General features: G+C 48.4%; 1 protein-coding gene across 2 annotated transcripts in view; it reads right to left on the bottom strand.

The window, feature by feature from the left end:
* Plekha2 (pleckstrin homology domain containing A2) overlaps nt 1-21,406 on the bottom strand; it is a 58,719-nt gene extending 37,313 nt beyond the window's left edge. The window contains exons 1-2 of one of the 2 annotated variants that reach the window (XM_032919190.1): nt 21,280-21,406; nt 7,742-7,905 (exon numbers count right to left, since the gene is read on the bottom strand). In XM_032919190.1, the coding sequence (XP_032775081.1) occupies nt 7,742-7,882 (141 nt within the window). In that variant the 5' untranslated portion in view covers nt 7,883-7,905; nt 21,280-21,406. Of the gene's footprint in view, nt 1-7,741; nt 7,906-20,906; nt 20,998-21,279 lie in introns of those variants that run through there. The other variant, XM_032919191.1, reaches the window with a different exon arrangement.
* Between the last annotated feature and the right edge of the window lie 645 nt (nt 21,407-22,051).

Below are 22,051 nucleotides of genomic sequence, written 5' to 3'. Positions count from 1 at the left end.
ACAGTTATGAGATTGCCCTGAGTCTCAGAAGAGACTTTAGACTTTAAACAGTCTTGAGACTGAAAGACTGGGGACTTTTGAAACTGAACTAAAAGCATTTGATTATGCTGTAGCCACAAGCCCATGAGAGCCAAGGAGTGCAAGGTAGTGGTTTCAATGGGGATGACCCCAATAGACGCATATATTTAAATGCTTGGTCCCCAGTTGGTGGAACTGTTTGGGAAGGATTAGGAGGTGTGGCCTTGTTGGAGGAGGTACATTGCTGAGGGTGGGCTTTGAGGTTTCCAAAGCCCACTCCTGGCCCAGTTCATGTTCATTCATTCTTATTGTCTCTCCCCCCTCCGTCTGTCCTCCTCTCTCCACCCCCTCCATCCCTTCCTCTCTCCATCATGGTTGTTGACTCAACATTTATGCTTTCAGAAATTTCCCCAGCATCACGCCCGCCTGCCTGTTGCCATACTCCCGGCCATAATGGTCATGAACTCTTGCCCTCTGGAACCTTGAGCTGCAATAAACTCTTCCTTCTATAAGTCATCTTAATCATTGTGTTATAGCAATAGGAAAGGAACTAAGACACATATATAGTCAGTTATCAACCACAGAAAGCTAATCTATCTTTCAAAAAAAAAAACCCACAAACTAAGATTTAAAAAAAAAAAATAAGACTATTAAAAAGAAAAGACTTTCACAAACCGACTGGGAAAGAGTTGAAGGTTACAAGATGCCCATCTGTCCGTGAACTTGGTAGGTAGATACTGGAGAGAGAGCAGTCCTGTTGCTGCCTGCCGAGGGGCTACAGTCAGAGGACAGGGGCGGGAGGCAGAGTTGTTGCCATTACATCCACTTTTCTACACTGAATTTGCACCAGGTGAAGGCATTGCCCGTTTTCAATGAAGTTACTTCCTGGTTCTCAGCATCTGAGTGAGCTGAAGCCAACGATGCAGAAGCCATTAAAATACTGATGGAGCCCAAACTTTTCCAAAGGAAGTTTCTGACACAAAAACATCACTCTTAAAACATTGCTTTCACTCAGCCTTTAAGTGACCACATATATATATATATATATATATATATATATATATATATACATATACATATATATATATGTATATATATATATTAAGGTACATATTAATACACTCTTCCCCTCACTCTGTAGCCTTTCCACTGAAATGAGACCAATATCCACTTGCTGTGAACACTGCGTTCTTTGCCTGGCCAATGAAAAGACCTGCTTTCAGTCTTTGGTTGGTTGGTTGGTTGGTTTTTAAACAAAGCAAATGTCTTTCACTGGGCTCCCAGATTTGCTAGAAAAGATGCAATCTTTTAGGATATTATAACGATCCTTAATTCACATGTAAAAGAAGTATACCAAAGTAATTTTTTTTTTTTTTTGGACAAGGAGAAACATTACACTCTACTGAGGAATCCTGACGAAAGCCACCATCAAATGTCATATCATGCCCATGCTTTGGTTTACTCTTGTTCAGAGCCGTAGAATTTGCTCTTGTAGTTAAGCTTGTGGATGGGCGCTGGCAGTGCTGAACACCAGTGTGGCTGAGCAGCTGAAACCCAGGTCGTCATTCATAGGTCACTACGGAGCAGAGCAGCCACATAAGTGTTCCAGCTTCTCTATTGTCATAGGGACCAACACTCAGTACAAAGGAAAACTTCCAGGCCCTGAGTGTAGCTCAGTGGTCCAGTATTTATCCAACATATGCAAAGTCCTGGTTTAATTTCCAGCACTACTAACACATACATACATACATACATACATACATACATACATACACACACATGCACATACACACAACATATAATGCACATTCACACACACAACATATAATGCACATTCACACACACAACATATAATGCACATGCACACACACAACACATAATGCACATGCACACACACACACACACACACGCACACACACACACACACACACCTCTGCAAGTATCGTGACTTGAAGGAAATTTGGGCAGTGTTTCAAGAACCATTGGCCAGGCATGGTGATCACTGGTATGTGCCTATAACCCAGCAGCTCTACTCAGGAGGCAAGAGAAACACAAATTCAGATCCACTTGGGCAATTTAACAAGATCTTCTCTCAAAATAAATAAAACTTGTTCAGTGGAAGAACACTTACCTAATGCGCATGAGACCCAAGGTTCAACCCCCAGCACTGAAAACATCAAACAAAAACTACTGCTTGTTTGCAAAATGACTGGGTTTTAGGGAGAGTTGCACTATTCTAAGTTCTATATTGTTATTCTCCACCTATAGTTAGCAGTATGCTATTATGAGTTTAGAAATTGGCCAAATTCCTAAAGATGCAAAAAGATTATTGCAGTAACAAAAGAGTTGTTTGTCTGCTTGCTCGATATTGCCCACATACTGAATTGTAAACAAACTAGCCAATTCAGTGGTCTAATCCATAGCATTGGTACTGTCCACTCGGCAAGGTCCATTTGAGCTATTGGGTTTCAAGTCATACTTAGTTTAGCGCCGCAAATATCTTTGATTGAAACCTTAACTCCTTACCACACAATGATTCAAAACACTGCCATTCAAAGCTGCACCTAGTCCATGCTGTGTCCAGATCCCTCTTCCTCAGGTCCCCCACATTCCCTTCACTGTGCTTAGGGGACTGGCTAACATGGGGAAGCCATGTTGACTATGTTTACAGAGCTGTGGTCATCGGTAGTCAGCACAAACATAAATGAGCCAGACAGCTCTAAAGCTGAACTCACCAAGAGCTCCCTCAAGGCCAGGGTAAGCCTTCCCTTTTGACTCCCACCTGAGCACACAGCCCTGAGGAGCTTCCTCCTTCCTTAGCCAGGCTTCCCCATCACTTCTAGGAGGGCCTGTGGAAGCATTTCTTTACTGAAGAATTTTGTCTACAAATCTTTGTCTGGGTACCTGACATCATAAGGACTTCTTCTGGGGGTCCTAACTGAGAGCAATCCTTTAGCCAGGTAACCTCACGTGTCCACCTACGTCCGCATAATGGCTGCCTCCCCTCCTCTACAACTCTGACTAGATCAAAGTGACACAACAGCTAAATAAGACTTGTACATGAAAACAGGTCAAAATAAATGTTCCTCAAGTCTGAATGATGCAGAGTAATGGCCCCTCTAATATCACACAGCCTCCACAATCTGGCCACAGTTGGGTGTGGTGGTAAATCCCCATCATCCCAAAAACTCAGGAAATGGAAGTAAGAGTGTCTGTTCAAGTCCAGCCTGGGCTACATAGTATAAGATACTGTCTCCAAAAAGTCTTAAGGATAAGTCCAGCCTGGCCTACATAGTATAAGATGCTGTCTCCAAAAAACGCTTAAGGATAAGTCCAGCCTGGGCTACAGAGTATAAGATACTGTCTCCAAAAAGTCTTAAGGATAAGTCCAGCCTGGGCTACAGAGTATAAGATACTGTCTCCAAAAAGTCTTAAGGATAAGTCCAGCCTGGGCTACATAGTATAAGATACTGTCTCCAAAAATGCTTAAGGATAAATCCAACCTGGGCTACATAGTATAGGATACTGTCTCCAAAAAGGCTTAAGAAAATTAAAAGATGATAATTTGGTGCTACCTCGCCCATGAAGATATGGCTCTCAACCATCTCTCGACCCAGTTCTATGTGATCATCTATCTCCCTACCTACAGTGGGTAGGGGGGTTTGTCTTGCTCACTCTGGTGCCTCCACACTTAAGCATCTAACACACTGGACAAATTTAGTACATACATGTTAGGAAACATTACTAAGCTTCAGGATAGAAAGGACTTGCTTAAAACACCAGTCACCTGAGAAGACAGGCCAAGATTGCAGCCTTGATCTCCTGTCTACCAGACCTGAGAAGTTCCCATGTGAGACTCCACCTCCTAGTGCTCTGTCTTCCTCAAGTAGCAGCAGAAATGGAAAACTACAGCCTCTTCTCCTCCAACCAAAACCCTGATATCCTGGCGCTGGCACCAGCAATGAACGGTGGGTGTGATGTCTGGCGGTGATGGCTTAGTATTATTTATTGTTACAGCTTTGAGGTGTTAAGAATGTCATTTCTATTTCCTCAACTTGAAACTTCCTAGAGGCAGAGACATGGTTGAAGTCACCTTCCCCACCATCTCCAGGAGCCAGCAAACTATCAGGAGAGAAGACAGAAGTCAAGAATATCAAGGATACAGCCTTACCCCAACCACATTTCCAGCCTGCTCAACACCGAACTAAGGAATTTCAGTCCCAAGGGCTCACTCACACTTAGTCAGGGGATTTACTGAGATGCACAAGGCACTGCACAGGATGCCTGGTGTACAGTGATCCCTCAGGAAACAGACTGAGGTCAGTAGCAACGGAGGCAACAGTGGTAGAATTGAGACAGGCTCATCAAGACTAGACATGCAGACTTTCAAACAGGAGATGATCAGACACCTGGATTCTGAAGACTTAGTTCTCCATGCTAGCTAAATCATTACAATACCCATTAAGAATCCCCTCTGCCCCAGAAAAGAAAGGCATCCTATCCCATGGCCAGATTATGGAGGCTGGGTGATATTACAGGGTCCTCAAACTGTGGCCTTCTTCTTATGGCCCTCTACAAGAATGGGTCAACATTCCCAGAGACCCAGGCTATAGCTTGTCCTGGGCTTGGGTTCTGTTCCTACTCCCAGGAGAGCAACATCAACCCCCTTCCTAAGGCATATCTCTGGCGGCTCATTCACTGCCCCTCTCAGCCCCCTATTCATTCACTGATGCCTGGAGTACACGTTCATCCAACAACCCCAGATATGTCACTCATCCTGAGCATGTGAGCTCTGCAGCCCCTCAGGTATCTCCCCTCCTCTTGCTTAATCAGAAACTCCATTCACAGGCTTCTCTTCCTCACAAAGCCACCTCAAGATGACCAGCTTGTTGCGAGTAGCAATGCCAGGGGTACGGGAGTCAGATTGACAGGCTTATAGCACTGGGCATGCTTCCTCACATCCCCCTCCACACCACCTCCTTCACTTTCAGAACGAAGGCAGGAACTCCTTCCCCACCCATCCCTTCAGAGTAAAACAAAAGCTCAGAGAATTGGGCACAGCATGGTAACCACACTTTACCAAAACACTGTTCTCAAATCTGGAAAGGTTGCTTGGCCATCAACATGGCCGATAACTAACACAATAACCAAAGAAGTGTTCTGAACGGTCACGGACATAGCAAGACCCATCTGGTTCCGCTCTCCTGCTTCCAGGAAGAATTACAACCCAAGAGCCCTCCAGCAGAAAGGAAAGAAGGCTGTCTTAGGCAGGGTAGACACTAGTGCAGGGGCAGTCCTAAGAGCCAAGGTGTTGCGTGAGCCCAAGGTCCAGGCCCGTGAGACAATCTAACTGAGGGTGGGTTACAATAAGGGGAATCCTAACAGCTGGCAATATTCAAGACCCAAGATGAGGACACCATAGTGACGGGTGACCTGTGATTGACAACAAGACTCTCTGTGGCCCGGAGTATGAGCAAAGGTCCAGTTGGGTGTATGGCTCAGTGGGTAAAGCACTTGCCACCCAAACCGGAGGACCAAAGTTCAGATTCCCAGTACCTTTTTAAATGCTGGGCTGCCTGTGATCAGGTACCCTGGAGGCAGAAACAGGGGTTCTCCAGGGCAGGTAAGCTAGTTTAGTCTAGCAGAATGACTGAGGTCTGGGTTCAAGCAAGACACTCCACCACAGTATGCAAGGTGGAATGCAATGAAGGAAAAGTGGCATCAAAGTTTGGCTTTCAAACTCACATGTCCCCCCCCACACACACACACACACACATGAACAAACATTTATACATGCCCGCCACACACATACTCATATATAAACAAAGGAAAGACAGGTTGGTTGGTAGGTACAAAGCAGGACTTGCCAGCAGCTAGGCAGGACTCCTCAAGAAAGCGAGTCTTGGTTCAGGACAGCACAAACACAGAGAACAGCATAAAGAAGGTTAATCGAGATGAAAGTCCTCAGGGAAGTGACAAGCAATCCGGAAGGCAGAGCAAGACTTGAGGGTGATGGGAGACAACCAGAGGACACAGCAGCCTCTGGATCCTGGGTGGATCCAGTCCAGATGTCCAGCGCTTAGTGAAAGTCAGCAGCTGCCTTATGGGAGACATCGGGCGAGATGTGAGCGCGGTTGTTTGGAGCGTCCATTCAGGACCCTCTCTACATGTTTTCTGCATCTACAATGTTCTCATCCAGCTCTCAATCCCAAAGCACAAGCAGTGAAGACCCACAGGAGGTTAGCACGCGGGTAGTGATCAGGGGATTCACAGAGCTTGTCCTACTTCATATCTTTTAAAAACATTAATTTTGTTTACAGTCATGTGGTGGGGGAACATGGGGAACATGTTTACAAACGTGTACAAAGCATGCGACAGTCAGAGATCACCTTGCAGGAGTTGCTTCTCTCCTTCCACCATGTGGACCTTGAGGAGTTAACTCAGGTCATAGGCTTAACAACCAGCACTTTCACCCACTGAGCCATCTTCTCAACTCCCCAGTTCACATCTTAAAGCACATATCCAACCCCTAACGCTGAGACTCTCCTCTACAGCCTTTGAACAGACCCGCACCACAGGCCCAACATTCATGCCTGTCCCTATACAGCCACGTTCTATGACTCTGCGGTTCAGGTACATGCCGTTCTTCACGGTCTCGCTTCCATGAAACTGCTGTGGACCAGTTGGAAGGAAGAACATGACAGCACTCGGTGGAACAAGAAAAAGTTCCAAGATCCCAAAGAATAATCATTCTAGTCACCAAACCCCAACCTCTGCCAAGGCATAGCAATAAAAGCGATCAGGATAGGCAGGGTGGTCTCAGCTTTAATCCTGAGACTCTGGAGGCAGAGGAAGGTAGATCTCAGCAAGTTTGAGGCAAACCTGGTCTGCATGGTGAGTTCCAGGACAGGGAAGGTTACATAAAGAGTCCCTGTCTCAAAAATAAGAAACAGAGTGGATAGAGGAGAGAGGGAGAGAGACAGAGACAGAGACAGAGAGACAGAGAGACAGAGACACACAGAGAGAGGCAGACAGGGGCGGGCGCAGGGGGACTTGGTTCCTCATCTTTAGTCCTAGTCTCCACAAGATATTTAAGGCAATGACTTCTCCTTGCCTAGGGGTAGATTGCAAAGTCCAGGACTCCTCTGTGGCATGAGGAAGCAATACCAGGTGACCTGGAAGGTCACTGTCAACCAAAAACTCCATGACTTCCTGATTCAGGAGACCAAAGAAGTCCCATATTGTCCAGCTCAGGGAACCAGATCACATTCTCGGCTAGGGAGGGGCCCCAGACTGGAAGAGCAGGAGCCGTCATTAGGCCACAGCCCTGAGGGGTGAGGGGAAGCGCGTCAGATCTGAAAGACACTGCGGCCTGACTCTTCCTGAGCGTTAAATTCCTGCGTACAGATCTAGGGCTAAGAGACTCTGTCTCCCCCAGATCTGCTCCTCAGTTTTCCTCTCCCTCTCTCTCTTCTTTCCCCCAGTCTAACGCACCCTACTCTGGACTAAATCAAAATTCTCCTATCTGCTAAGCACACACACTACTGAGCGCTACCCCCATCTCTGGAGAAAGTTCCCTTCATTAGATGTAACTATTGGCCTGTGTTGGAGGATCTCTCACTCCTTACTGAGGTCCCTTGAGAGAGACCCACGCCCCACCCCCCTCCCGGCTGTGGCAGAGGGTAGGGCAGCCGCCCTGTCCCCTTCCCATGTGGCTTCTCACCTGGGGGTTGTCCATGTACCAGAGGAGGCAGTTGGCCTGGGTATCCAGGATAAAGTATCTTCGTAGGAACTTGCCACTGTTCTCATTGTCTTCAATATCCAGAAACCCACAGATTCGGTTCTGCCGATCCACATAAGGCATTCCTGGGCTCTGCTCACATCACCCTGCACCACAGGAGGGAGAGAGGGTGAGAAGGAGGGGGAAGCAGGCTCTGTCCGAGAGCCTGGAGGAGCCTCACCTGTCCCTGGTTTGACTCACCTCTGTGACATGCTAGACTCCTTGCTACCAGCTTTCCTCCCCTGGGCACCAAACGGCTACCCCACTGGACCCTGGAAACTTCTACCAACTCTGAACAGTCATTAAAACCCATTAGAATCAACTAAGTTAATTTTCCTGAGGTCCTACTGTGTGCTAAGCATAGTGACCTAGAGGATATCGACTTCGTCATGCACCAGTATGCGCTCGTGTATCGAGAGGCTCAACTTAGTCGGTATTCTGTGTTGTCATTAATTACTTCTTGATCTTTCTGCACCCCGGCTCCCGTGCCTGTGAAATGGGAATAATCGCCGTACCACACCTTACAGGATTTTTTGCCACGAGTTCAGTTGGAGGCGTACAAGAAGCACTTCCTGGTTACTACTCTTTACAAAACCTCAGGAAGTAATAGTGACTTACTTTACACGTGGAGACACTCTCTCAGAAGATACCTCCAAAACACAACAAAAACAACAGCATCAACGAAACACATCCGGGAATTCAAACATAAAGAAGCTTGAGTGCCTAGGGATTAAATGCTACTGTGGGAGGTTCTTGGAGTGAAGGAGGTTCTCCTTCTCCTAGAGAAGGAGAAAGGCAGGCCTGACACATCCACCCCTGACCTTGCTCTTCTGGCCTGCAGACAGTAAGAAAACACCTCCCGTTGTTCGAGCTCTCTGGCTGTGGTACTTTGTCGTGACAACCTGAGCCGCCTCCTACAGCCACCAAATGCCCACCGGTTTGATTCTGCAGGTCAGTGTAATGCATTCCCTGGGCTCTGCTCATATTATCCTGTGTGGGAGGGGGAGGGGGCTGGTGAGGAAGAGGATGAAGTAAGCTTTATCCCAGGGCCTGGATAAGCCTCACCTGCCTGACTCATCTCAGTTGCATGCTGGGAATGAACAGAAAGTAGTAATCGTGAGTCCAGAAGCCTGGAGTACCTTCCCTGACTCCAGGGCCTCTGGCAATGTGAGAGGAGCCACATGTCCTGGCTGCTTCATCTCTCCAGAATGTACTCTAAGAGCCTACAGGAAAGGGGAAGAACTCCAGAGCCCTCAGAGGAGAGAAACAGCCAAGACACCTGGTCTGGACTCAGGGGCCGTGAGGAAGTAGGTTAGAAGCCCCACAGGGCTACAAAGGGTCATATCATCTTCAGACTTCCAGAGCCACTGAGCTCTGACTCACTTCAACAGAGCGGGACTTACAATGGCCCCAGCCACAGAAGCCCTGCGGCCAAGTAAAAGTTTAAGGTGACTGATGAAGGCACCCTATGACCCAACACAGACTCGGAGAAACTACTATCCCAGCCTTCTAAGCCCAGAGTGGGGACAAAGCCCCAGGAAACAAGGGGACCCATTTCCAGGTCAGGTTTGCTCTATCCGTGGGGTGGGGTGTCCTCTAACTCTCCAACGAGCCTGCAGTACTGAGAGGGTACACCAGGAAACAAGGGCCACATACATGCATGCACACACACACACACACACACACACACACACACACACACACACACGCAGACCACAGAGAGCTATCAGTGAACCCCGTGGTTCAGGCATGTGCCAGTCAACTCCAAAGAGCAACAGAAGCCTTGGACATCTGGAGATCTCATGGCTACTCATAAGGGGTGCGGGGATCAAGAAGAATAAAGCAGACAGACAGCCAAGAACAATCCACCATAACAAAAAGGGAAGCAGAAGAGGAGGTGAGAAAGGGATCCAAAGTAGGAAGACGAGGTTTTGAAAAGGAAGCTAACTGTGTAGCAGAAGTGATGGCCATGGAGGGGTGGAGGAGGGGCACCCTGCACAAAGCGACCGACTCTAGAGGTCTTACCCAGGGCCAGTCTCAGAGTGGAGCACGTTTAAGGGCATAGATGTTTTCAGGAGTCATCCCAACACACACCGGGTCGTGGGTAGAAGGCCCGAGAGGCTGTGAATGCCTGGGAATATATATGTCTTGTTGGGAGCAGGGATCTTGAATAGAAAGACAAAGCAGGGGTTGGGGATTTAGCTCAGCGGTAGAGCACTTGCCTAGCAATTGCAAGGCCCTGGGTTCGGTCCCCAGCTCCGGGAAAAAAAGAAAGACAGACAAAGCCACTGAGCATGGAAAGGTACAGAACCTTTGGGTGAGGACGGGAGAGACACCCACCCACAGATGCCAACATAAGCTCTAAGAGCAGAAACCCCAGAGACCACAGGGCTCTGAGTACTCCGATGAAATCTCTTCCAACTTTCATCAGAAACAGGGTCTCACCGTGCAGCCCTGGCTCAACTAATGCAGCCCGGGCTGGTCTAACTCCTGATGATCCTCCTGCCTCGGTCTCCCTAGTGCTAGGATTACATGCCTGTGCCAACATGCCCTGCTCTCCAGGGTAACATCCAAGAAAACACGCTCAGCTGCCCGGGTGAGCAAAGCTGACTGGCTGGGCAGCGTAGTGTCCAAGAATGCTGGCTTTTGAAGTTCCCCTTTTCAGCCTGCAGGATTTACCAGTTCCTGCTTCTCCCTCAAGACAGAGGCTGGAGGACGGCTTCTTCCTCCAGAACTGTTGTCTGTTGAGGGACTGCCCATGCGCATGGATACATAAGATGGGGCTTCCGTGCACCAGAAGGAAAGATCTGAAGCAGAGCTCTGCACATAACATCAGGAATGAACTGAGTGTGTGTGTGTGTGTGTGTGTGTTGCGGGGAGGGGATCCCCAGATGCCTAAGGCAGCTCTGTCACACAGCTCTGTCACACAGCTCGTCAAGACTGTGGGAGGGAGTCAGTGGCTCCACACTAGGATAGCATTGTTATAACCACTCCTCTTGTCCATCAACACTTAATCATTTCTCTATACTAAATAAGTGAGTCTAGAGCCAGATTTTCACTATTATAAGTAATACCAAAACTTTGTTTCTGCTTTATATTTTCCATATGTTAAAGATTATGTTAAAGATAATAATATGGGGAATAGAAAAAAAATGGTCTACACATGAAGCTCAAGAAGAAGGATGACCAAAGTGCAGATGCTTCAGTTCTTCTTAGAGGAGGAAACAAAAATATTCACAGGAGGAGATACAGAGACAAAGTTTGGAGCAGAGACTGAAGGAAAGGCCATCCAGAGGCTGCCCCACCTGGGATCCAGTCCATATCCATACAGCCACCAAACCTAGACAATATTGCTGATGCCAAGAAATACATGCTGACAGGAGCCTGATATAGCTGCCTCCTGAGAGGCTCAGCCAGAGCTTGACAAATACAGAGGTGGATGCTCGCAGCCAACCACTGAACTGAGAACCTGATCCCCATTGGAGTTAGAGAAAGGATTGAAGGAGCTGAAGGGGTTTGCAACCCTATAAGAACAACAATGCCAACCAACCAGAGCTCCCAGGGACTAAACCACCACCAAAAGAGTATACATGGACAGACCCATGGCTCCAGCTGCATATGTAGCAGAGAATGGCCTTGTTGGGCACCAATGGGTGGAGAAACCCTTGGTCCTGCCAAGACTCGAACCTCCAGTGTAGGTGAATGTCAGAGTGTGGAGAGGGGGAGGGAGGGGTGGATGGGCAGGGGAATACCCTCATAGAAGAAGGGGAAGGGTAGATGGGATAGGGGGTTTATGGATGAAAAACCAGGAAAGGAGATAACATTTGAAATGTAAATAAATTTAAAAAATCCAATAAAAAACAAAACGAAGGGGAAAAAAAGAAAGAAAAACTGGTCTGTGGTTAAGAGTGCTTGTTCTTGCTTTCCAACACCAACTGTCTGGGCGCCAGGCATCACAGGGCACATGCATGCATGCAGACAAAACACACTTTAATATACACCAAGTAAAGGCAAATAGATATTTTTAAAGGGTAGTGTGATTACAGCACAGGCTGTGTGATTATTTAGCGTTATTGAGACCTAATCGATTCATCATTAGACCTTGTTTTAGAAAGGGTCTCAGTGTGTAGACTTGGCTGGTCTGGAACGCACTATGAAGAGCATACTGATAACTAATTCACAGAGATCCCCCTGCCTCTGTTGGGATTGAAGGCCTGTACTATGGCCGTGCGCCTACACACCATGTCTGACTCTGCCCTTCCCTGCACTGACGTTCTCACTACTTGAGTTCCTGGTTGGAAATGCATAATGGTGACTGGTTAAGATGGATGCTCAAATTCGTTTCTTATTTTGTGTATTTTAAACCTTTGGCCAATCCCCCACTCACGTCCACCACCCTCACCCCCTCAACCCCCACCTATCCGCTTGCCTCAGCCCACATAGCAGTAGCCTCTCTAAGGGAAGTTCTTGATGATCCAGATGTCCCGGGTAGAACTTAAGTGATAAGCATTACTATAAATGAAAATAAGTTATATATTTCATTAGTATGAAAAATGGCACGTTCCTTTAATCCAAAGAGTTAGGAGACAGAATCAGACAGATCTCTGTGAGTTCAAGGCCAGTCTGGACTATGAAGTTCATTCCTGGCCAGCCAGGGCTACATAGTAAGATCCTGAATTAAAAGAAAAAAATTAATTTGAAAAAAAAAATGTAAGTCAAATGTAGAGAACGAGAGTTGTCTGGGTTTGCCTGGGGTAACTAGCAGCAGGAAGTGGGCTAACTGGTCATTCAACTGGAATTCCTGACCAGGATTTACTAGGCAGTGAGAAACTCTGTGATAGCCCAAGGCTGCCCATTCCACTCTGTAACGAGTAGCCCCCAGAAGCTCCCACCCCAAAGTATTTCTTTGACCACTAGATATGCAAACCCAGAAATTGTGAGCTTTAATGGGCCCTGTATCCTAACAGAGACAGATACAACAGAGCCCTAAGAAAGCAGACCACGCCCTGGAGAGTACACAGAGGCACCAGGGAGGCTGAGCTCTGAGAAGAGTGAGCTCAAAACAGAGGACGTTCCCTTGGGAGGGCGGGGGTGGGAGGTCCTAGGAGTTTTATACACCTGGGACCTTTCTGAAAAGCGGTTTGGCCGTATGTAACAAGAAATGCAGCTAAAAATGTCCCTGCTCTTTGACCCAGTATTTCTAGTCTTAGGATTCTATCCAAATAAACAGAAGTAGAAAGATGAAAACTGCATTCAAACTTGTAACAAAATAGTTGAAAACCACCCAAACAGCTCAATGACCAAGTAGTAAATAATTCAATTCACAGACACTTAAGTATATTAAAGATATTGAACAACTGTTTTTAACACTGCCTTCAAGTAATTTCTTCTGGGGTGGTGTACGTGTGCACGTGCGTGCGTGTATATGTGTGTGTGTTGTGTGTGTGTCTATATGTGTGTGTCCATATGTGTGTATGTATGTATGTGCATGTGTATATGTGTATGAGTGTGTGTACACACACATGTGCATGTATATGTGTGCGTGTCTATGTGTGTGTGCGTGTGAGCATGTATCTGTATGTGTGTGTGCGTGCACGCGTGTATACAGTATTGTATACAGTTGTCTACATGTTCTATAATAAATGTGTGCTAATTTATTTAGAGGAGAAGGCTGAGCGATTCCATAAACACTCCCCGCAGCAGAGTTGAGCTTCTCCATCCTCCGTAATTCTGAAACACAATCTCAGCTAAAACGCAGCTTTTTGGTGTTTCATGGACTCCAGTCTAATAAATCAGGATCCTAATCACCCAAAGCCAGATCCCTGCGGGAAGGGTAGCCTCCCTCTACCCTTTAAGTTGGGTTTCTTGTTTCCTTCTCCCAAGGACTCTAGAGGCTCATTCTTCCCCAGCTGGTTTGTTCTGAAGTCATCTTAAGAGGGTCCACGCGCTCGGGTCTAACCAAGCACTAAGGCCTTGGCTACAATATCTGACCACTGTTCTGAAGAAAGGAACTGGGAAGCCTTGGAAGAGCCCCTAGGGAAGTCAGGTGTGGTGGCTCATGACTAGGCAGCTGAGACAGGAGGATTGCTATGAGGTCCAGGCCAAATCGGGCTTGACTCAAAACAGCAAAAACATCGAAAAGTCACCATAAGCACAATGGCTTTTCCTTGTTAAAACTTGAGAGTGGGCTGGGGAAGTGGCTCAGGCAGTACAGTCCTTATGTCACAAACACCTATTTCAATCTCCCAACCCTAAAATCCCGAAAATGTAGGGGTGTAAGCCTCTAGTCCCGGCAATGGTGAAGAGGTGCAGGCATGTCCCCGAGCTCCCTGCCCAGCCAACCAGCCTAGTTAGTGAGCTCCAGGTCCCTATAAGACCCCAGTCTCAAAACCGAAGGTGGAGCTGGGGAGATAGCTCAGTGGGTAGGGCTGGAAAGACTGCTCAGTGGGTAGAGCTGGGGAGATGGTTCAGTGGGTAAAGCACTTGCTATGTAAGTATGAGGACCAGATTTGGACCCCAGCACTGAGGTACAACTTGTTCTCATCTGCAACCCAAGTCCCCGGGTTGAGGACAGACAAGCATATATTGGGGACTTGCTGGTCAACCAGCTTAACTGAAACATCAAAAAACTTGGTTACCAGCACTGACATGGTTTGGTCATTTGAATAGGAATGGCCCCATGGACTCATGTGTTTGAGTGCTTGGCCCATAGGAAGTGGCACTATTAGGAGGTGTGGCCTCGTTGGACAAAGTGTGTCACTGTCAGGGCAGGTTTTGAGGTCTCCTATGTGCAAGCTATAGCCAGTGTGGCCCACAGTCTCCTGCTTCCTGTAGATCTTCTCCAGCACCATGTCTGCCTGCACACCACCATATCCCACCATGTTCAATCCTGAACTGAACCTCTGACACTGTAAGCCAGCCTCAGTTAAATGGTTTCCCATATAGGAATTGCCATGGGCATGATGTCTCTTCACAAACCCTAACTAAAACACATAGCCATTCATACTCATGCAAAACCCTAGTTCAGGCATAGAAGCAAAACAGTCATGCACATAAGTAAGTAAACCTAAAAATCTTTAATTAAATATTCAGCTGAACAAGTAAAAGGTGAACAGACAACCCCACATTTGAAATAAAACTTTATAGAGAGCTAGGGGTGTCGCTCGGATGATTGAGTGCTTGCCTACCATGGCAACCCTTCCACCACAGGAACTGGGCATGAAGGAGCACACTTGTAATCCCAGCACTCAGGAGGTAGACACAGGAAGATCAGAAATTCAAAGTCATCTTCTACTCTATATTGAGTTTGAGGCCAGCCTGGGCTCTGTGAGACATTGTCTCAAAAGAGATAAAACTCTAGCGCCATTAGATGATGCAAGCTGCAGTTGGCCAGGACTAAAGAAGTTTCCTAAAATGCACATGTACGCAACACACACACACACACACACACACACACACACACACACACACAGAGAGAGAGAGAGAGAGAGAGAGAGAGAGAGAGAGAGAGAGAGAGAGTGTTTAAAAAGTACTTCCCTCTAACAGAGAGATAATGCCTCTCTCAGACACCATAGAGTAGCAGAAAGAAAATCAGGTGTAGGTTACCACTTTTTGAGTTGTTGGTCACTGAGGTCCCTAGAGGCCTCTAAATATTACAAGCCATTGGGTTCTCTTTATTGTACCCCAGAACTTAATGGTTCAATCCTATTGCTAAAAAGACCATGGACCCGAGTCATAGAATGTAGAGAAGTCAAGCTGGTACTGACCTGGAAGCTTCATTCCTACTGGCTAAGCCTTCATAGTGCCCAGAGGTTCTATTTATGCCGGAAGAGAAAAGTATTTGACAATCTTACTTGGTGTGAATCCTACCGGCTACAGCAATGGCTGACCGGTAAGACCTGTCTGCTAGCATAACAGTGGCATGAATCCTATGAGAGTAGCCATGACTGCAAGGCTAGCCCATGCTCCGGTGGAGGCTTCTACATTCATGGACACACAGGCAGCAGGAAGTGAATTCAGTGTGGGGGTGGGGTGGGGGTAAGGATGTGATGAGGTTAGGGGATGTGTGAGGGGGATTAAAGGGAAGGGAACAGGGAATGAATTTGATGAAAACAAAACAGATATGCGTGAAAAAAGTTGTGGTTTGGGCCAGAGTGTGGCTCAGCTTTAGAATACTTGCCTAGCATGTACATAGCTCCCCCTACACACACACACACACACCACACACACACACACACACATGCACACACACTCTCATACACACACACTCATATATACATGCTCACACACACAATCACACTCACACACCACACACTCTCATACACACACACTCACACACATACACATTCACACACACACTCTCATACTCTCATACACACTCTCATACACACACACTCTCATACACACACACACTCTCATACACACACACTCACACACATACACATTCACACACACACACTCTCATACACACATACACACACACTCTCTTTTTTTTTTTTTTCAGAGCTGGGGCTCGAACCCAGGGCCTTGTGCTTCCTAGGCAAGCGCTCTACCACTGAGCTAAATCCCCAACCCCACACACACTCTCATACACACACACTCACATACACACACACTCACACACATACACACATACACACACACACACACATACACACACACACACACACACACACACACACACACACACACACACACACACTCATACACACACACACACTCACACACATACACACTCCCACACACACACACACACACACACACACACACACACACACACACACACACACGGAGAAAATGCTGGTGCCTGTATCATCTCCTCGATTCCTGGTGTAGTTAACGTGGTTTGCAATAAGAGAGATTCACTTGCTGGACTATTCTGATGTGTGTTGGGTCAACAGAGGCGAGAGACAGTAGCAATAGAAACCATGCCTCGTGTGGTGTCGTCCATCTTAGAAAAGAAATCTACAAAAGAATATTCTGTAATCCCAGCTCAAAAATGATCTGTTTGGGGCTGGCAAGATGGTTCAGCAGTTAAAGCTCTACTACTCTTTCAAAAGAGTTTGATTCTTAGCACCCACATAGGGTAGCTCACAACCATTTGTAACTCCAGACACAGGGGATCAACAGCCTCTCCTGCCCTGGGCATGTACACACAAGGGTACACACACACACACACACACACACATACACACACACACACACACACTTAAAATGTTTTAGTAAGAAAATGCACATTTTTTTTCCTTTTCTTTTGGAGCTGGGGACCGAACCCAGGGCCTTGCGCTTGCTAGGCAAGCGCTCTACCACTGAGCTAAATCCCCAACCCCACATTTTTTTAAAGATTCCTTTTTGTTCTTATTTAGAGACTTCTTTTCACATTGGTCCATGTTAACAAGACAGAAACTTTCTAGAATTATGACCTAGTAAGAGCTTAGATGGTGGCTCTGGATGTGTCTTCCCTCGTTGCCCTCCAAGAGCATAAGATCTGGAGAGACAGCCCTAGCCACAGGAGGGAAGACTCTGACCTGGATCTGCTAGACGCACAAGAGAAGAAAGTATATAGGAAATGACATCAGAGGTCTCAGACAGGACCTGGGCGTGGAGGTAAGAGCAGCAGCAGCAGCCGAGTACACGCCTACTTCATAAGCACGCAGTGTGCCCACAGATCTGCAAAGCCTTAGCAAGGCTAACGGCCCTGGGGGGGTGGGGGGGAAGAGCACACAGCACAGCTGCTCCCCAGATCATCCCTTGGCCTGGCCACAGAGCAGAACCTGGGAATGAGTTTCCAGAATCCGGCTACAGGATCCTCCAATTTTGCAGGAGTCACAAGAGCAAATTCCAAACCGAGGATGGAGGAGGAGTAACACTGAAGGGAAGGGAATGTACCGACCGGGTCCTGTGTCCCCAGCGGAAGCCTGGGTGAGGAATGCAAACATCTTCTGGAATGGGGAGGTTCAGAAAGAGTGCCGCCACTTTGACCCTCAGACAGCCTGACCTCCTCTGGATCCCAGGATTTGGGGGAGGAGGAAGACACTTAGTCGGAAGAAAATTTTAAAAGAAAAGAATATTGGAAGGAAGACAAACAAAGACAAGGCCAATGAGCTATTTTAAACCTTCTGGACCTCTTCTCTCATGTACACTGGGAGAGAAGGCAGTCGGAATAAAGGCTCATCAGGTCACCTTCTCAGAAAGGTCCCAGAGCAGGGGTGGCCACATCTGGGATATGAACAGCATGGAGAGGCTGAGCTTCACCGTGCTCAGAACCCGAAAGCCCCAACTCAGGAGACCCTGAGCAACAGGCTCACCGTGGGGGCTTCCTCCTGGCAGCTGCTGGGGACTGCAAAAGAGAAGGAAGTGCCATTATGTTTCCTCTCAGCTGCCCTTCTGCAAAGTGTACACTATGGCCTACGCCATAGGGAAGGAAGAAGGGCTGGGTGTGGCAAAAGGCTTAGATAAGCAGGTGACAAGAATCAATGTGTGCATTTTCAAGGAGAGAGAGAGAGAGAGAGAGAGAGAGAGAGAGAGAGAGAGAGAGAGAGAGAGAGATCACCATAAAAAGAATAGGCTGGGGCTGGGGTTTAGCTCAGTGGTAGGCCGCTTACCTAGGAAGCGCAAGGCCCTGGGTTCAGTCCCCAGCTCAAAAAAAAGAACAAAAAAAAAAAAAAAAAAAAAAAAAAAAAAAAGAATAGGCTGATTTCTGTCAGCCTCAGATCACAGGAAGCTCTAGAGGGTTTAGAGTGAAGAGAACCTGGGTCCGAACATGGACAAGCCGATGAACTCCTGGACCTGTTTCCTCATTTGCAATAGAGACTATCGCTCTGAGGATTAAATAAATAATGTGTTGAGAATTCTTAACTGCTTACCAGTGAACACCAGGCAAAAGCTGCTGTTTAAACCTGCATGTTTGGTGGGAATGCATGTGTTTTGAGAGATTCTGGGAGCCAAGATTTGCATCAAAGTTCTCACAAATACAATCCCCCAAGTGTTGGTGTCCCTGTCTTCCCGTTCTAGCTGACCCTTTCCCTTGGTAATGGGCTTTGGCAGGGCATGGCAGTGGCTTTTCTCTCCCCACAGCCTGTCACACTGTAATAATGTTTGTTCTGCTTCCTTCCTTTCCAAAGCCTAGCAGATTAGATTGCTAAGTCCTATCCCGGCGGAACCAAGACAGACAAGAAAGTGAAAGTAAGACTGCCCTAACTGTTCATGGGGGAAGAGACCTCACTCACAGGAGCAGCGCTGTGCCCAGCCCAAAGTCCTAGCAACCAAGCCCCTGAAGGGGACAGAATAAAAAAGCCCCCTTGCTTTCTGAGACCCCAAAAAGCAATAGCGGTCTACATCCAGTTCTGTCTGAGCCATCCAGCCTGTGACGGGGACATCGCCCAGCTGTGTACCTGTATCATGACAGGAAATCCAAGAAGTATCAGCGAGATGCGCACATGGTCACACGACTGCTACTTGGTCTGTCCAGTGTTCTAGCACGTGCAGCAAACACCTGGGAGGAAGGCAGTGCCGCTCTCCTGGGGTTTGACCTAACACTGGTCTCCATCCCTCACCGCCTCTGGGGCTGGAGGGCAAGGGGGTGGGGTACGGGGACTTGCAAAGCAGGCTCTCTATCCCTGAGATACACTCTGCTGCCCTTTTCTCACATTGGCAGATTCGCTTCAGCAGCAACCAACAACCAAGGCCTGCGTGTGTTCAGGATTGATTGTGTCCCACCCCCACCCCACCCCAACCCCCAGTAAAACCCCAATCTGAAGCGATCTGAGTTCAGCTCATTGTGATGACATGAGGGAGGTTGCAGGCCCTACTTCCTTTCACACAAGAGAGAAGCAGCTAATATAAGGGAAGAGAAGGGTGTGCCGTCACTCTCCGCCACCAGCAGGCAGTTCCCAAATCGATGTCTAGAAATTTGCCAGCTATGAGGTGGGCAAGGCTCCCATGTAAGCCAGCTAAAACTCCACTAAGGTACGGGTAATCTGTAGAAAGATGTCTACAGATACAGCCCAAAGGGTTCATCAGTCTAAAGACAACAGCTACAGAAAAGTCCTGTGACCCAACCTGAGGCCCCATGTTTGCTCTTAGTGATGGCTTTCATTCATTTGTTCAACAAACTTTATACTCTTGCTAGAACCCTGGCCCGAGCAGCACCCAAGGGGAGCTAAACTCTGCTGTGCCAGGGATTAACTGTGCTTCAAAAATCCTCCTCTGGCTTCTCCAAACATCAGGGGCTCCAGTTTGATTTCTAGGCACCCTGCATAGCCAGGGTCCTTTGCCAGTCTGACAGCTCCCTAAAGACCGGGTTGAGCTGCTCGCCCACTGCTAACTCAATACTTTCTTATTACCAAGTTATTGTTATTAGCAAGTCACTGGATGCAACCAAGTTGGAGATCAAACTTCTCCCCTTCCCATGTCCTTTGCTTAGCTGTTGTTGAGAGCTTTGTACTCCTCCTGGGGTGGGGGTGGGGGGAGGCAACAAAGAAAGAGCGGGGGAGGGGGGGCAGCTAATCAAAGATATTAAGAACATTAGTACTATTTTGGAACTTCAACCTCTACTGCAAAGTAAAGCGCTCCCAGGAGCCACAATGGTTCGGTCTCCCTCCCTGCTCCTCCTCTAGTGTTATGCTCCTCGGAAAAACTCTTGAGTCCAATCGGGGACAGAAGGAGTTACAAACGGAAGATGCTCATGAAGGAAGGAAGCCTTAAAGGTGAAAGATTCGGGGCAGAGCTGCCCAGGGGAGAAGGTGAATAAGGGTGTCCTGGTCATGCCCTGATACTTTTTTCTTCCCACACAATCTGGCCCCATCTCTCGTTCTTTTCTTTTCCTTTAAAATTTTAAACGGCATAGTCTCTGTGGCTGAGCAGAACAGGGAAGCGCGGACGTTAAAGGAGACACAAGGCAAGCTTCCCCTCGAAAGGGTTACCTAACCTGGCACCGACCTACGTTTTCCACCAAGTCACCTCCATTGCCAGAAATCCCAGAAGCCCATGGCGGGACTAGACGAAAGGAGGAGTCTCCCCGGGGTAGCATTCTAGGCCCGCCAAGTTAAAAGAAATGAGAAGGAGAAGGAAGAGGCTCTAGCACCCAGCTCGTGCCCGAGGGACTTGCCTGGGACGTTCTCTGCGCTCCTCCCCTACCCGCTTCCCGGGCAGTCCTTGAGGGGCTACTACCCCTGTGCTTGAACCGCGGAGAAGTTTCGCCGCTGCAAACGTGAGAATATGCAGCTCCGCAGGACGCCGCCCCCACACGCCCCACCCCACAGCCCGACCCCTGGCGGTGGCGACCTTGGTCACCCTGGAGGCGCCAGTGCACTGGAGGAGGGGCTGCATTTGGGGCTTTCCTGGGAGCTAGGGAGGTGGCCCACGGGCCACCTCCGGTCGCCGTCCACCACCCGGACTGGCGCCACCAAGCCCAGGAGCCCTGCTCCCCTCTGCCCGCTGCGCCCCGGCCCTTGCGCCGCGCGCCTCTCCGCCCGACTCACCGCGCTCTGCACAGCAAGGGTCGCATCGGGTCCCAGGGCTCTACGCCTCGGAGCTGTGTCTCCCGCCTGTCCTGCTGCACACTTCTCCCTTACCCTCAGATGTCCTCCAAGGCCGTCTCTCGACTCTTTTTTCCGGGTTAATTACGTTTCGCATTAAAGCAAAACCCAGCCCCGGATGTGAGTACAATGCTCCTCGGGCCTCCGGGGGGGAGGAGAGGGGTGCGGAGACCTCAAGGGGACAGCAGCGGAGGGTGGCGGGGGAGAAGGGGTTGGTGGGATGTAACCCGGCTGCAGCAGGTGTCCGCGCTGGGGTGTGCGACCGTCACGTCCCGAACCTACTTCTCTGCACCCTACAGCCAGCCCAAGCTGCGGCTGCCCGGAGGGCGAGGGGGCGTTGAGTTTAGGGGTGGAGAGAGGAGCGCATCGCCCCCAGCAGTCTGCAGTGCACCCCGGGAGCGCAGAGGGTCGCCAACGCCCTGGCCCAGCTTGCCTGGCCCTTGGAGCACAGAGAGCAGTGGGAAACAGAAGCTGGATTCAATAGGTTCAGTCTAGGGTGACCAGACAGAACTCCTGCGCCCTGCCCTACAGCCACGCAGCAACCCATAGGCATTAACCCGGTGCTGGTGCCGATGAGGAAACCGAGACTCCAAGTCATTAGGTAACTTGCTCTAGGTCCCCAGTCAGTAGAAGGCAGGTCTGTCCGGTCTAACGCAGGCCTCCCTCGTAGAGACATTGACATTTAAATATAAGTAAAGCCAGGCGGACAACATCC

This window comes from Rattus rattus, chromosome 13, assembly GCF_011064425.1.
Source record: "Rattus rattus isolate New Zealand chromosome 13, Rrattus_CSIRO_v1, whole genome shotgun sequence".
NCBI classification, from domain to species: Eukaryota; Metazoa; Chordata; class Mammalia; order Rodentia; family Muridae; genus Rattus; species Rattus rattus.
The sequence above is the reverse complement of the archived record's forward strand: the minus strand, read 5'-3'. Positions and strand labels throughout refer to the sequence as shown.